The 15,621-nt window shown below is 55.6% G+C and overlaps 6 protein-coding genes across 6 annotated transcripts in view; 3 read left to right on the top strand and 3 right to left on the bottom strand.

Annotated features, from left to right (window-relative positions):
* Positions 1 to 106, top strand: part of VDBG_05521 (conserved hypothetical protein) — a gene marked incomplete at both ends in the record, with an annotated part of 2,081 nt that extends 1,975 nt beyond the window's left edge. Inside the window, one exon of the mRNA XM_003004362.1 lies at positions 77 to 106. Coding sequence (XP_003004408.1) covers positions 77 to 106 — 30 coding nt within the window. The remainder of the gene's footprint in view (positions 1 to 76) is intronic.
* A 287-nt stretch (positions 107 to 393) lies between these two features.
* On the bottom strand, positions 394 to 1,195 carry VDBG_05520 (conserved hypothetical protein; the record flags this gene model as incomplete). The annotated part of the gene is made up of 2 exons (XM_003004361.1): positions 394 to 598; positions 661 to 1,195. The coding sequence occupies 2 exons, from the start codon at positions 1,007 to 1,009 to the stop codon at positions 549 to 551; spliced, it is 399 nt and encodes a 132-aa protein (XP_003004407.1).
* A 541-nt stretch (positions 1,196 to 1,736) lies between these two features.
* VDBG_05519 (cell division control protein) lies at positions 1,737 to 2,924 on the top strand (the record flags this gene model as incomplete). Its single annotated transcript, XM_003004360.1, has 3 exons — positions 1,737 to 1,860; positions 1,976 to 2,538; positions 2,595 to 2,924. 3 exons carry the CDS (start codon positions 1,737 to 1,739, stop codon positions 2,922 to 2,924), a joined length of 1,017 nt encoding a protein of 338 aa, XP_003004406.1.
* A 1,136-nt stretch (positions 2,925 to 4,060) lies between these two features.
* VDBG_05518 (1,3-beta-glucanosyltransferase gel2) lies at positions 4,061 to 5,930 on the bottom strand (the record flags this gene model as incomplete). The annotated part of the gene is made up of 2 exons (XM_003004359.1): positions 4,061 to 5,518; positions 5,807 to 5,930. The coding sequence occupies 2 exons, from the start codon at positions 5,810 to 5,812 to the stop codon at positions 4,061 to 4,063; spliced, it is 1,464 nt and encodes a 487-aa protein (XP_003004405.1).
* Positions 5,931 to 7,152: 1,222 nt separating this feature from the next.
* Positions 7,153 to 9,264, bottom strand: VDBG_05517 (tetracycline efflux protein; the record flags this gene model as incomplete). The annotated part of the gene is made up of 4 exons (XM_003004358.1): positions 7,153 to 7,416; positions 7,475 to 7,926; positions 7,983 to 8,555; positions 8,610 to 9,264. The coding sequence occupies 4 exons, from the start codon at positions 9,262 to 9,264 to the stop codon at positions 7,153 to 7,155; spliced, it is 1,944 nt and encodes a 647-aa protein (XP_003004404.1).
* A 3,087-nt stretch (positions 9,265 to 12,351) lies between these two features.
* Positions 12,352 to 15,160, top strand: VDBG_05516 (carnitine O-palmitoyltransferase I; the record flags this gene model as incomplete). The annotated part of the gene is made up of 5 exons (XM_003004357.1): positions 12,352 to 12,823; positions 12,873 to 13,798; positions 13,860 to 14,589; positions 14,675 to 14,923; positions 15,012 to 15,160. The coding sequence occupies 5 exons, from the start codon at positions 12,352 to 12,354 to the stop codon at positions 15,158 to 15,160; spliced, it is 2,526 nt and encodes an 841-aa protein (XP_003004403.1).
* Positions 15,161 to 15,621: the final 461 nt, after the last annotated feature.

Genomic DNA, 15,621 nt, shown 5'->3' with positions numbered 1-15,621 from the left:
GGGAGGGAAGTCAAGGAAAAGGACCTGGAAAACATCTCTTCAAACTTGTACATTTTCTTCACATATTCCAACATAGGCCTTCAGGCTCGGCTTTGAAGCAATTTGATGAATGTTCGTTCGAGCGTATCGCGGTGACTGTTGCTTCGTGATCGCGAGTCTATCGTGCCAGCAGGGTCGCCATGTCGGGTATCGTGGGCCATGCCTCGAGTGTTTCCTACCAAGATTTCGCCGTCACATGCTTGTACTGCTAGGATCTGGGACTAGAAAGATCTTCGAACCGCCGCTCCTGCGTTGCCGTCTCATAAGGCGCCCGTCAGTACCGGCCATGATTGTTCATGTCTGTCATTGTAGCTTCCTAGCGGGCGGGTTTCACGTTGAGATAGGAAGCGTCGTTCGTACGTGGATGGAAATTTGGTTGGTTGCGACGTCTTGGGTCGTTATACAGTCCTTTGGTTATACACTGTGATGTACAGTTCTCTCCTTCTCTTCTTCTTCTTCTTCTCCTTCTTCTTCAGCCCCTCTCCATTTCGTCTATTCCATGCCGTTGTTCAGAGGAACTTTCCTGATGGGTTAGCGCCCCGCCACATTCCCTTGATTTCTGTAGCACTTTCGTTAGCACAGTTCCCCTGAAATGTAGTCTTTCTGTCCCTGGCAACTCACGCTCCATGCAATGCGGGCAAACGACGTGTTTCCTCTTTGGTTGACCACACCCGGGACACTTGCAGATCGACGTGACATCCTGCAGAGCCTTGCCAGCCATCAAGCGCGATCGCTTCTTGGAGTGTGTCGTCTTCTTCTTGGGCACGGCCCGCAGGATGCCTTCCCATATGCCCTCGAGCCAGCCGGGGATGTTGAGCGAGATAGCGGGTAGGGCGGCGGATAGCCTTGGGAGGACAGGTTGTGTGACTTGCTGGGCAAACCGGGTCCATGTCCTCGAGGAGTTGAGCATGGCAGCGGCGGAGAATCGGGGGAGAAGAGAGGTTGTTGTCGAAGCTGCGATGGAGGCCATGGTGTCGGGATCGAGGTAGGCGCCGCCTCACCCACTGTGGTTTTTTTTTTTGGGCTGTCGGTCCGGTGTTCGGGAGGAGTTGGCGAACGTATGGCTTGCAACGAAGCTCGTCCAGAGCGAGGCGGGGTATTTCCTTTTCAGTGTTCGGCGCGAGACAGCAGGTCGTTCGGTGATCAAGGATCGCGTGAGGTGCGTCGACGTTGGTGACTTCGCTTCAGATCTTGCCTCAGAAAATCTAGCCGGGGCAATGTGGTCCAAGCTTCCGTGTCAATTGAGACCCAACGACGACAACCAATAAGACACGGTTCAGAGCACAGACAGCTCCCAGCCAATAGCAGCTGTCATCTGCCCCTTCCCCCTTTCCAGGACCCCTGGCTCTTGCTCTGGACGGAAATTGTGTTTGCTGGGGGAAGGGGCATCCGCGAAGAAATTCCACGTCCCTCCCCTTTGGCCTACGGCGGCTTCACTTGGAACCACCTCGCATCATCCCATCTCCCCCCCCCTGCCCGGCCCCCCCAAATCCTCAAAGTCCCGACTTCGACATTTCTCGTCCATATCCAGCGTGCGACTCGACGACCCAACTCCCTGCCAAACTTCCATTATTGTCGCTTTCTTGGAATAAGGCATCTCAAGCTACACTCTACTTCCACTTCCCCAACGTCCTCCTCACCCCCACAATCTACCTGTCCACCGACACTCGCTTCACGCGAACAAAAAAGCTATCACAATGGCACAGACGCAGCAGCCTTCAACCATCTTCCCCCAGTCCCACGTCGGTTTCGACAGCATCACATCCCAGATCGAGAAGAAGCTGTTGAAGCGTGGTTTCCAGTTCAATGTCATCTGTGTCGGTAGGTCGACCCCATAAACCATCAGCTCTGTGGTCCTAGCTTCCCTGCCTCTGGGATGCAGGCGTGGACCCTGAATCCCTTCACATTGACCGTGACTGACGAGAACTGCACACAGGCCAGACGGGACTGGGCAAGTCGACCCTGATCAACACCATCTTCGCCTCTCACCTGATCGACTCCAAGGGCCGCCTGCAACCCGACGAGCCCATCCGCTCGACCACCGAGATTAAGGGTGCTTCCCACATCATCGAGGAGAACGGCGTCCGCCTCCGCCTCAACATTGTCGACACCCCTGGCTACGGTGATCTCGTCAACAACGACCGCTGCTGGGACCCTATCGTCAAGTACATCAAGGATCAGCACTCCGCGTACCTGCGAAAGGAGCTCACCGCCCAGCGCGAGCGCTACATTCAGGACACCCGCATCCACTGCTGCTTGTTCTTCATCCAGCCTTCCGGCCACTCCCTGAAGCCCATTGACATTGTCGTCCTCAAGAAGCTGTCTGATGTCGTCAACGTTGTTCCCGTTATTGCCAAGGCCGACTCCCTGACCTTCGAGGAGCGCCAGGAGTTCAAGGCCCGTATCAAGGAGGAGTTCGCTTTCCACAACCTCAAGATGTACCCTTACGATAACGAGGAATTTGATGACGAGGAGCGCACTGTCAACACCGGCATCAAGGTCAGTCTTGCGATCTCTACCATTGCTCTCCGTGCCGTGCTAACGTGTCCCCACAGGACATGATTCCCTTCGCCGTCGTGGGCTCTGAGAAGTCCATCATCGTCAATGGCCAGCAGGTCCGCGGTCGCCAGAACAGGTGGGGCGTCATCAACGTCGAGGACGAGAACCACTGCGAGTTCGTCTACCTGCGAAACTTCCTTCTCCGCACCCATCTCCAGGACCTCATCGAGACGACGTCTCAGATCCACTATGAGACTTTCCGTGCCAAGCAACTGCTCGCCCTCAAGGAGAGCAGCGCGCACGGCGGTAGCAGCCGTCCCATCAGCCCTGCCGCCGACCGGGAACTTAGCAGGGGCTCGCAACGGATGACCATGAACGGATACTAGGTGGGCTAGCTTGGGCATGACGTGAATACCTGCGGCCTTCAGCTTGCGATTTCGCAGCGGCCAGAGGATGGACGCCTTGCCAGATTTGCTTCCATGTTTGGTGTTTGATCATAGCCATGAGGCGTCACAGGCGAGCCTTTCGGTCCGGAAACTGGCTGGAATACGCAGGATGTTCAGATGTTGCATCTCTCCTGGAAGCATGGTACAGTCAGGGGCGATCTGAGAAGCTGTCTTGATAGTCGTCTCCAGCGATACGCACGAGGTCCATTCGGGGAGTAGCGAGAACGAAAAGATCGACGGCGTGGCGCGAGGACTCAGGTTAATACCCCCTTTCTCCCTCCCGCCGACCAGATGGGGTAGCTGTTCTTTTTTTTATTACAAGTATTTGTGTGCGTGTTGGTCAACCTGGTAGTTTATTCCCCCCCTCTTATTTCTTCTTCCACTCCCACTGGACGCACGTCGGCTCTGTTTCTTCACTTTCGACTATTTTCGCTCCCTCAACTCGTCCATCTTCTCTTTACGCTTTAATCAGACATGTGCTCTGTTAGAGAGGCTGTCCCGGTACTGTGGAATACATATGCCTTATGACACTGACTTGTCGCTCCATCTCCTCGTGCCTGTGAACCATTCGGGGTGTCTGCGGATTCCATGCTATCGTCAACGTGATAGGAGGTTCCTGAGCTTATGATTTGCCTGACCACGTGCCACACACGCCCGTTCGTTCGATGCCAGCCAGATGACGCAGTGGCGAAGCCATGAAAAGAAGTCGCAGGCCATGATGGCCTTGGCAGCATACTTCGTAAAAGGAATCTCGTCGGTGGGATATACCGTCGAGACCATGATTTGGCCTACCGAGATAGGGCCAACCACGTCATACAGACACGCACACCTGAACAACACCGCAGCGAGTCATCACTATCCCCGACGCTGTCTGCTTGCACACATAATTGGGATGAAGCAAATGTATGGATTTGAATTAAATAAAGAAACTCGACAGGCTGAAGTAAGCCTGGAAGATGACAACGACAACAACTGCTATGGCATGTTTATCCATTAACCCTTCGGAATCATCATTTACAAAGAATAAGTTATGGTCTATCCATTCCAATCATCACCCCGCTCAACAAGAACGACAATTACAGCAAAAGGAGAGCAATAGGCGCCGCAATTGCAAAGGCAACGGCGGGACGGACAGAAATGCCGGCGCTCTCGTCGGCGTTGGCAGTGCCGCCATTGGAAGTGGATGCGGGCGAGGACGCAGAAGAGGACGTGGGACCCGCACTCACACTTGCGGTCGAAGCCTCGTTGTTGCCGGGCTTGTTTGACTCATCGTCAGCAAGGGGCTTGACGGAGAGGGTGAGAAGGTTCCAGTTGGCATCCCAGATCTTGAAGTCCGAGTCAACCTCCCAGTTGGAGATCTTGACGAGTTTGCCAGAGGGCTTCTTCTCGATACCGTTGTCAATGAGTTCCTGAGCGCCAGGAGGAACAACAGGCAGCGTGAAGTTGGCGTTGAATTCCTTCGTCTTGATGAGGGAGGCGTCGCACTTGGGAGGTTTGGGGGAGTTCTTGGAAGGCTTAGTGCCCTCCAAAGTCTTAAAGTCGAGCTTCGCATACTGCTCGGCCAGCAGGTGGTAATCCTCGAGAAGGTGAACTGAGTTGTTCTTGTAAACCTGAGCAAGGCCAAACTTGTGAGTCTCCTGGCTGAATTCGTAAACGAGACCACCAGAGAAGACGCCAGTCATCTGGTCACCGTAGATGGTGCCAACCTCAGTGAAGGGACGGGGAGTGACTTTATTGCAGCCGTACTCGGAGAGGAAGACGGGGACAGAAGTATCCTTGAGACCATCGACAAGATCGTCATAGGACGACTTCTCAAAGTCAGACTCGCCACACCAGGAGTAGGAGTTGAGGCCAAAAAGATCGGCGCGGCTCATATCGTCCTTGTCCTCGTCATGCGTGCACTGCATGTAGTTCCAGGTATCCCATAGGTACTCGCGGACATCGGCAGCAGAGTATCCGACGGGAATCTTGCGGTCGGCGTGATTGGCAATGTAGTTCTTCAGGTCGCGCGTAACGGCACGCAGGTAGGGAGGGACATCGACGACTGTAGCTTCGTTGTTGATTACCTCGTTGGCCGAGAAGAAGAGAAGGGTGTTCGGGTAGCTCTTGAAAGCCTCGACCATAGCAAAAGTACGGTTGAGGTACTCCATGTAGTAGCTGGTCCACGGCTGCCAAGCGGTAATGGCCTCGCCAGGGAGGGGCGAGTTGACATCGATGAGCATGTACATGCCCGCGGCGTTGAAGATGGAGGCGCACTCGTCGTGGTTCAGGTTGGGATCGAGGTTGTACACGCGGATAGCGTTTACGCCAAGAGCCTGCATGATGGCAGCATCGCGGAGGCAGACGTCCGCCTCGGACAAAGGGTCATGGCCGTGTGCAGGGTCGTAACCAGCGGCACCATTGATTTGGTAGTCGACACCTACGATCTGGAACTTGTTGCCGGTCTTGGGGTTCACGAAGGCATTGCCTTGGACCTCAAGGGGAGTCAGGGCCGCGGTCAGAGTGGCGCCCAAGGCGACAAGAGTGGAGGAGAGCTGGTGTGGGTTTGAATTAGCATTGCTGAAATCAAATGTCCAAATCGGCTTGCTGAAATTCCATGGCCAGAAGAAGAAGCATCGGACTGGGCTAGGTACTGCTTTTTCTCGACGTAGGGAGGGCGCCAGATGCACTCCACATGACGGTGCTTCGACGAGCCAACTGCCCAACCAGGGGCCTAAGCGTCATGTCCCAGCTGTCTGGACAAAGTGCCAGCGAAGGAAAGCCTCCGGAAAGGTGCACCGAGCCAATGACAAGCAAAAGCGCCGGGTTTAGCAACAACTTACAAGCATGGCGAAAGAATTGCGTCGTTCCGCAAAAGCCAAGTTACTGTCCAAGATTCGGTCGTCTGGGTAGAGTAGCTAGCTAATGTTTTGTTGTGTGCGTGGAGTGACAGTTGCGCAATTTAGAGGGTCCAAAAAGCCAAGGAAGAGTAAAAAGTGCAGAGAGTCGACGGAACCGAAAAAGTGGTCGGAGACAGGAATTAAAGCAGACTGAATGAGTGTCGAGAAGTGAGTTTGAGCAAAGGACGATGCAACGCAATGCTATGCAAACACGTTGGCCAGGCGTCTCCAACGTCGGGCAAGAGCGAAGCTGAAGAACGGAGAGGAGAAAGAGGGAAGGGGGGACAGACGTCCGGGGAAGGCGCATTCATGACGGATGTCGGGAAGGAGGTTCTCGTCACATCACGACCACCCTGGACTAAGGGAGTCCACTAGAGCCCCATGTCCTCCAATCAAAATAGAATCGCGGTCGCGTGTGCTAAGATTACAGGCCCAAGCTAACCATCTCGGGCCCTCGGGCCCCCACCCTTGCCTGCGATGTTGTGGAAGGCGTGGGTGAATACAGCCTCCCGACGGAATACGATGCACCTAGCACCTAACTGATTAGGCGTGGTGTGCCCCTGCATTTTCTGCATTTCAGGGCCCACGACCCACCAGACTAACAGTGCATCAAACGGCTAGGTGCCTGCTTCAGAACCGTCCTCAAGATTCTTTCCACGCAGGTACGATCATGTTGCATCATCAGGGTCCCTGGCACTACCTGGCCACAAAACAAATGAGAGGAGGAGAGCAAAAGTCTCGCCCACAGATTGAGACGGTCAAGACAAACACGGAACGATGCACCATTCGCCTCTGTGTCTCCCTACACAATCGGAAATCAATTAAATCTAGACATCTGATCTCGTCAACCCCGCCTCCCTCGCAGCACCTACCATGTACCACCAGTCTTCGACCACCAGAGAAAAATACCAAGCCATGCACAGACCCGTATCCGAGACCAAGCCTTTTTTGAACAAAAAAAAAAGCACCTACCTGGGAAGGTCCCATACTTGGTACACTGCAATTCTCGCGTGCGTGTGGAATCCTCTCTTCCACTAAGAACGGCACCAAGCTTCGTACTCCATTCCTCTGTCCCCGTATCTCGGCTCGACCGGCCCTCTGTGCAATACGCGACACCACATGAGCAGAGAGGCCGGGAGCCAGTAGCCGCACTCGTACCGACGGTCAGTGGGGGAAGTGCCATGTGCTGACAGTTTATGCTACCTAGTGTACCAGTCGATGAAAATACATTTCGCTATGCAGCAAACACCCATGAGTTCGAGGAATTCGTTGCCCTAGGAACTGAACACTTAACTTCGAGTTCCGCTACGACTTTGTTGTCTGGTCGTATCTTCAGCTGTCTGTCTATGCTCAACCTGGGGCAAGATACACCCCTCGGTGGCCGCCGGAAGCCGCGTGGTCGAAAGTACCTCTGGCTTTTCCGAAACGTGAGCCTCGCCACGAATCCACGCCCAGAAGAAGACGCCAGGGAAGATTTTGTTCTCACGCTCGTCTTCGCCTTCCTTGGCCCTGGCAATGAAAACATTACCCAACATGGCCGCTGCCACGACACACTGAGGCCGTACGTGTCAGCAGCGATTTCAGCCCTAAGCGTCATTTTGATGTACTCACAAGCACCATGAACGGAGAGATGGAGATGTATGCCATCACGATACCCTTTCTCGCATCGCGCGCCATGGCCGCCAATTGGCTCGTATCCATGTCGCGCAGCGCCGTAAAGTCTCTTTCGCTGCTCTCAATGCCCGCCACGTTGTTGAACACCGTCGTCATGACAGTCAAGCCCAGTGTACCACCCAGTGGGCCCGACACTTGAGCGAGTGAGATGACGGCCGCTTTTCGCTGTGGGAAGTAGCCCATGCCATGGAGAGGCACGGGCATGAGCCTCATGCCGACACCGACACCCGACAGCGCCATCATGCCGTAGACTGTGGCATCATGCTCGATCCAACAGGCCCATGCTAGTAGTCCGATGCCGAGCGCCTGGATGACAGAGCCGAAGAAGATGGGATGCCATGTCTGGCCAGGGCTGATGTTGCACATGAACATGGCTGCGTACACGCCGGCTGTTTGCTAGGGTCAGCAGATGAGTATCCCGGACGCAAAATTACACGAAACTGACCTGCAAGACCAGGAATAAAATAGAGAAGCTGCACGCCTGCCTCGTCGGCACCGAGCTGCTTCACCATTGTGAAATAAAAGTTGCAAAAGTACATGACCGAGTACATGGCCATGCCCGTCGCGAAGGACGTGTAGAACAGTAGAGCGATGTCACGATTGACGAGGACCTCCCAGGGAATCATCGCACGCTGATGATTAAACCTCCGCGCCAGCATGTTGCCCGGTGCCATCTGGTATTCCCACCACACGAAGGCCCCGATAATGAAGACGCTTGAGATGAGGGGCACAAGCACGGCCGGTGTGCTCCAGCCGTAGGTCGCACCCGCCCAGGTAAACGACAAGATGAGGAGGGAGAAGCCGAGCAGAGACAAGACCTGGCCGCCACCGTCGATGGTCCGAAGACGATGCTTGAACGTTGTTCGACGGCCCGTCTCGACGGTCTCTTCGAGTCGCGGGATAGGTTGGGGGCCAAGAAGCTCCTTTCGCAGCACAATGAATACGACTGCCATGCCTACTACACCAACAGGCAGGTTAATGCCGAAACACCATCGCCAATCTGCGCTCGTGAGGTATCCTATCAAACTATTAGCTCATGTTTCTACTTTGGGGTGTCAGCACCATTTCACACCTCCGATCACTGGCCCAATTCCGCACGACACGCCGCCGATGAACGTAAATATGGACCAGTTCTTCGCATCCTCGCTGAGCGAGACCTTGTCGGCGACAATGGCCCGCACCGAAATATCCATACCCGCACTACCAAGCCCCTGAATCGCTCGTCCCAGGAGTAGCACGGCGAAGGCGTTCGTCGGCGCCGCGGTGCACAGCGCGCTGCCGACGACCATGATGAGCGTCGCAGCCTGGATGGTGGTATGCCGGCCGAAAATGTCAGCGATCTGACCCCAAAAGGGGATGAAGGCGGCGGAGGTCAGGTTGAAGGCGGATATGATCCAGTTGAGCTGGGTCAGCTCGCCAAAGTCGGCGGCGATCCAGGGTAGAGCACTCGCTATGATGGTCACGTCGAGGGCGGAAACTGTAAAGGGGAGGAAGAGGCCGAGTATGATCTTCCAGCGGTAGATCAGCTGGGCGCGACGGGCAGCGACGCAGGTTTCGCAGCGGGGACTGATGTCGTGCCTGCATACTTTGCTGGATGTGTTGGTGGATCGCGGAGAGGTAGAGGATGCTTCCGAGGAAGGATTCTTGTCGGTGAGTTCATGGGAAGACGCAGAATCGGGAGGAAATAAGAATTTGAAGAGCTTTTTTGTCGTGTAGAGGAGGACCATAGTTACAGGTGAGGGATTGCCTGGTCTACGAAGTCAAATTACAGATATGATGAGGTTCACAAAGAGAAGTACGACGCAGAAAAAAACAACGCTGCTTCTGAAATTTTTATAATATAATATAACAAACCCCAAGAGAGCGAATGCTTGATGATGGCTATGAATGGTTGGAAACAGCCACGCGCTGATCGAGCCTGTCACCAAGAGGGCAAGGCATATGAAGGAAGCTGAGCATGCGAAATACTCCGCCTCACATCATGCTGCGACTGCGTGGCATAGACCTTCTACGACTTCTCATCGCGGACAAAGGGGGGTCAGGTAGGCATCAATCGTGCAGCATGCTCGAATGGACTTCCCAAGAAGGACAGGAGGCACGGCCACGGCGATAGGGCTGAGACTCTATTCAATGACAGGCCATCAGAGGTAGGCCTCCACTTGCTTCCATCGGATCAAGAACGGAATTGACTAGCTGGCAAGCACTGGCAAGTGGGTTTTGCGATGCGGCCCATGCTGTGCTACGGCGATGTGGATGGCGTCTTCATCATCGGAACAGGGGTTGATCATTCGACGCTATGCTGCCTTGGGAAGTCGATTCGAGGACCAATTCGGACATCCATTCGAGCACCTACGTCATCCACGTAGATGTGCTTAGCTAAGGTTCGAATTGGCCCCACGTGACCCAGATCCTTCCCCTCCCCTGTTGAGGCAGTGACTGATGTCACGGGAGGCATCCATTGACCCGTGGCATCCGTCTGTCCTAGGCGTGTTTAGGCGCATCACTGGCGCTGTTCACTACTCCAGAACCGTGGACGGCCATTGCCAGACAGCAATGGTTTGGTATCAGGCGATGTAGCTCGTGCCCAGGTGGCGACTCGGATGCAAAACACCTCGGGGGAGACATTCAGTGACGAAGGATTCCATCTGTCCTTCCGAGGCGTAGTCGCGACACGGCAACAAGGCGGACGATGGACCTATATAACCAGACCAGCTTCATTTTGGACCGCATCGTTGTGAATGACTGAGCAACGTCGCGACACTCGAGGAAGCACGCGCACGGCACAAGTGCCGATCCGGTCGTCCGTCGTCCTGGTCTAGGCCACGTCTCGTCAGCACATCTCTTTCGGACCGCAGTTGCATTCCGAATCCTCAGAGGGTCCGCCCTTCTGGGAACTTCTGGTGCTCCAGGTCGACCGACGACTTCCGAGTTATCTCCAATATATCGATCGATCCGTCAGGCCGTGAGAAGCAATCTGCACCCCGCAGCTCGGCCGCAATCTATTACGCCCGTCAAGGCCCCCAGGCTCTAGTCAACGCGTGCGGCGCCGACGGAGGGGACGTGGGACAGAGAGGGGTCCTTTCTTCTCCCTCCTCTGTACCCCAGTGCGCGTCTCTGGGCACATGTCACCGAGAAGGGTTACATCATCCATACGATTGTGCCAACCTTTCGGTACCCGCACAAGCACGAGTACAGAGCACGGGATCAGCACGAGCGTCAGCCATCAGAAGCACACCGCGCCGTGATCTTCCTTAACCAACGGATTAGCAATGGCAACATTTATTTGAATACACCCTTTCTCGACACGGTCTCACATTTGTCCCATCTGCCAGATCTAGCAAGCCTCGTCAGAGTGAGGAAACGGAACAATATTACCGAGCAAACATCAGCACAGCCTATTCTTGGTTCCTTCACACCTCAAGCTCAACGCCCAAGCACCACGTCCTCCGAATCAACCCTCCGAGTGGGCCACTCCGACGACCCCAGCCCAGCGGCGCGAGCCAGGAAAAGGTGACATCCCTTCGTCCCAGCGGCCAGGGGGGGGGGCACAGCCCCACCAAGATCAGCTACGACATCCTTCTGCCCGACATACGGGGCGCTCTCCAAGGAACGCTTCCCTACCGACATCAAGGCACCAGCGGCGTCAGTTTTTTTGTCTTTGACCCCCCCCCCCCCTCCAACATCGACCCCGGGGGGTTTTCTCCTGGGGGCCTCAATCGCTTCTACCGCCGCTCGCTTCTGTGGCGACCCTCAGAGACCTTAACAGATTGCCCAAGGCTTTCGTTTTCCTGGCGTGTGTCACTGCTGAACCCTTTTCGCAGAGTCGCCCACAGCACGGTTCCCTGTCTGCTGACGCTGTCGCACCTTGAACCTGGTGAGTGATGCCCACCTGGCGCCTACAGCATCTGCAACAGCATCCGCATCTCGCCTCTGGCTCGTGATAGCCCCCTTGCCTGAGCCGTCTCGCTGACAGATTGCAAAGCAGTCCTCCGTTGCATCCGTTTCACCCGTTTGCCTGGGTGAATATCGCGCATTACTACCTTCGAGCTGCATCACATATCGCGCCGACAGCCGACTGTCCACTGTTGCGTGTCGTTTGAATTAGGCTCAAGTCTTGGCTCTGGTAGGTCAGTTTTTTCTGCATCGTCTCCCCTCTGCTACCTTTATCCTTGGTATCCTGGGCACGTCACCTGTGGGCTATTCCCGTCGAGGCTACTTCGCGTCGGTCCTACGGAGCCCGTTTCAAGTACACTTTAGAGTCTCCACGACCTTCGCCCTCTCCCTCCCTCTCACATGTAAACGGCATCGAGTGCTGGCCGCAAGACACAACCGACAAGGTCTCATGTGTACCGAGTCTCCATCTCAAACCCTCTTGTTCCCCAGCCCTCATGCTTCAGGTCCCTCCAACCGCCGTGGGGGTCCACTTGATCTCATCATGGTCTTTCCGAGCACATGGCACCCCATCTCACCCTGCTCAAGCCTGTTCGGTCCAGCTGAGCCATCCATTACCTTGAATCCGTTGCCCCGTTGCTATATTGTCGTCTTCCCACCCCCTTCCTACCCTGACCTACTCTGACAACCCACTTGGCCTTGTTGTCCCTCATCTCTGATCCTCCCACCCTGCCCTGCTCACTGTCATACACACGCATACACACATCTGTGAACAATCCATGTATCGTCGCGAGTAATGCCATCGTACTGTCTTCAGGACTGTCACTATTTCTACCGCTCGGCGCTGCGTGGCTTGAACGTTAGCACCTGCGTCTCGCCTCTCTACACTTGAGATTTTCCAGTTTAGCCCGGAAGCTGACAGCATGCCTACTCAAGTGCGAATTTTCTCCCGGCCCAAAAGCCTCGGCGAGACGCTCGCGCAACCTACCACACCATCGTCTGTTCCTCGATCTCTTCCTGACGTCAACGGCAACTGGAAGCATCCTGACTTGCTCAAGACTAAGACCAACGGAGTCAACGGCGTGAGCCCCACCAGCGGCGTCATCGGTTACAAGATCAACGGCACCAACGGAGCCGCATCCATGGGTGTCTACGACGAAAAGTCCAAGGGTGGCGTCACCTTTGCGCACCAGGACGACCTCCCGCATCTGCCCATCCCCGAGCTGTCGGAAACGACAGAAAAGTATCTTGCGGCACTCAAGCCTCTACAAAATGCACGAGAGCACGGCGAGACCAAGGCCGCTGTGGCCGAGTTTCTCAAGCAGGACGGCGCTGAGCTGCAAGAGAAGCTCAAGCGATATGCCGAGAGCAAGACGAGCTACATTGAACAATTCTGTAAGTACCTTCTTTCACGTATCATGAATGACTGCTGACCGAAGCTAAGGGTACGATTCGTATCTCAACTACGACAACCCCGTCGTCCTGAATCTCAACCCTTTCTTTCTGCTCGAGGATGACCCTACGCCTGCGAGAAACAACCAAATCACCCGTGCCGCGTCGCTTGTGGCGTCCTCGCTGGAATTCGTTCGTGCCGTGCGCAGGGAAGAGCTGCCCCCGGACACGATCAAGGGTACGCCGTTATGCATGTACCAATTCTCTCGACTCTTCGGCACTGCTCGTGTTCCTACCGAGAATGGGTGCCAAATCGTTCAGGACCCCGAGTCCAAACACATCGTTGTCTTGTGCCACGGTCAATTCTATTATTTTGATGTTCTGGATGATAATTCTGATGTCATCATGACGGAAAAGGACATCTCTATCAACCTCCAGACGATCATTGAGGACGCCGCACAGACTGGGATTCAGGATGCCGCCAAGGGCGCTCTCGGTGTCCTCAGCACCGAAAACCGAAAGATCTGGTCTGGCTTGCGTGACGTCTTGACGCGTGAGGAGGGCTCCAACAACGCTGACGGTCTTGCAATCGTGGACTCGGCGCTATTCGTGCTTTGTCTCGATTACACTGAGCCTGCTGACGTTGATGCCTTGTGCGGCAACATGCTCTGCGGTACGAGCGAGGTTGAGAAGGGCGTGCAAATTGGGACATGCACCAACCGATGGTACGACAAGCTGCAGATTATTGTCTGCAAGAACGGTAGCGCGGGCATCAACTTTGAGCACACTGGTGTTGATGGCCACACGGTCCTGCGGTTCGCTAGCGATGTCTACACAGACACGATCCTTCGGTTTGCCCGAACGATCAATGGACAGGCGCCAACGCTCTGGGCTACCACCAGCCCAGATCCCTCGAAGCGCGACCCTTCCAGCTTTGGTGATGTCCACACGACGCCGCACAAGCTGGAATGGGACATGGTGCCCGAGCTCAACGTTGCTGTGCGATTCGCCGAAACACGCCTTGCGGGACCTCATTGAGCAGAACGAATTCCGCACTCTCGACTTCAAGCACTACGGCAAGAACTTCATCACTTCCACCGGCTTCTCCCCCGACGCGTTCGTTCAAATGGCCTTCCAAGCAGCCTACTATGGTCTCTATGGCCGTGTCGAATGCACGTACGAACCTGCAATGACCAAGACGTTCCTACACGGCCGCACAGAAGCCATCCGCAGCGTCTCGGCCGAGTCAATCAACTTTGTTCAAACCTTCTGGGCCGACAATCCCGCCGAGCAAAAGGTTGAGGCTCTGCGCAAGGCGTGTCAGAAGCACACGGCCAACACGCGTGAGTGCGCCAAAGCGCAAGGCTGTGACCGTCACCTCTATGCTCTCTTCTGCGTCTGGCAGAAGCTTGTAGATGAGGAGATGGGCGGGGGACTTAGCTCGAATGGCTACAACTCGTCGATCGATGGCTACTCCGAGCGCGATCCCGGTTCGGCCGTTGGCAGCCCGGGCCGCGACTCGGTGCTCTCTCAGCAAGACGCCAATGACATCTCGCCCTCCCCTGGGCGCCGCCAGCGTGGCGACAGTACCAACTCGCGCAGCCGAGACGTGAACCCCTTGCCGCTTCTCTTTGCTGATCCGGGCTGGGACAAGCTCAACAACACGATACTCTCGACTTCAAACTGTGGCAACCCCTCGCTGCGCCACTTTGGCTTTGGTCCCACATCTGGTGACGGCTTCGGTATCGGTTACATTATCAAAGACGAGGGTATCAGCATCTGTATTTCGAGCAAGCACCGACAGACCAAGCGTTCGGGGACACTCTAGAAGAGCTACCTCCTCGAAATGCGCAGGGTGCTCCCGCATCACGACGAGGCGCGGCACAGGCCCCAGCTTCTGGCGGCGCCAAGCAGACCCCGCGCACGGGAGCTCGAGGACACCGGAACCGCCCAAGCCTCCCGCGACGCACAGGATGAAGTCGCGCGGACGGATCATTACGGGCCTTGACGCGCTGAAACCCTCTTTCGCGCGGTCATCGACGGTGGGAACCATGTCGCCTACGGAGGAGAGCGTGGCCATGAGCGACGACGAGCTCGGCGGATGTAAGTCCAACTCCCCATTCCTCAGCATGCTCCAGAGCTTTGCCCTGGCCCTTCTCCCTCGCGATGACCATGCTGACCTTTTTCCCAGATGGGTTCTTTGACGCCGGCATGCTCCTGCAGGCGCTCAAGGCGCGGGGTGAGGGGTATGACGGCGGGGAGACGAAGCCGTCGGAACGGGCGGCCGTGCAGGCGCGGAGGCGCGATGTTGGCAAGAAGCTTCGTCTGAGTGACTACTAGACCCTCGCTCCTGGCTAAAGAGATGCTCAGATGATGTTCTCTGACGTGGCGACGGAAACCTACGCAAGGTGGGAAAGATGGAAGATATGGTGCTGGAGTCGTGACGAGTAGAACCGGTTTGCTTCGTGGACTTGGCTTGCTTGGCTGCGAGGCGTCTGTGGAGGGAGGAAGGCGTTGATAGGTTGCATACGATACCGACTACGCTTGTTCTGTTTTTTAAACTGGGGGGTTGAGTGACTGTCGCCCGGCGATTTGATTTGACATGGTGGTATCCCATCCTGGCAAGACATTTCGTGCCGTGAGTTTGCAAATACGCAAGCCGCACCTTTTGGCACGTTTCTCACGAGGTGCGTGGCAGCATTCCTCTCGCAGTGGTGATTTGCCGGCCGCTGGTGCACGTCCATCTCCGAAACTATTGGCCCGAATGGCCAGATGACGTTGTCACAGTTCAGCGGAATCCC

This window comes from Verticillium alfalfae, genomic scaffold, assembly GCF_000150825.1.
Source record: "Verticillium alfalfae VaMs.102 supercont1.6 genomic scaffold, whole genome shotgun sequence".
In the NCBI taxonomy this organism is placed as follows: Eukaryota; Fungi; Ascomycota; class Sordariomycetes; order Glomerellales; family Plectosphaerellaceae; genus Verticillium; species Verticillium alfalfae.
This window is presented reverse-complemented; position numbering and strand designations above follow the sequence as displayed.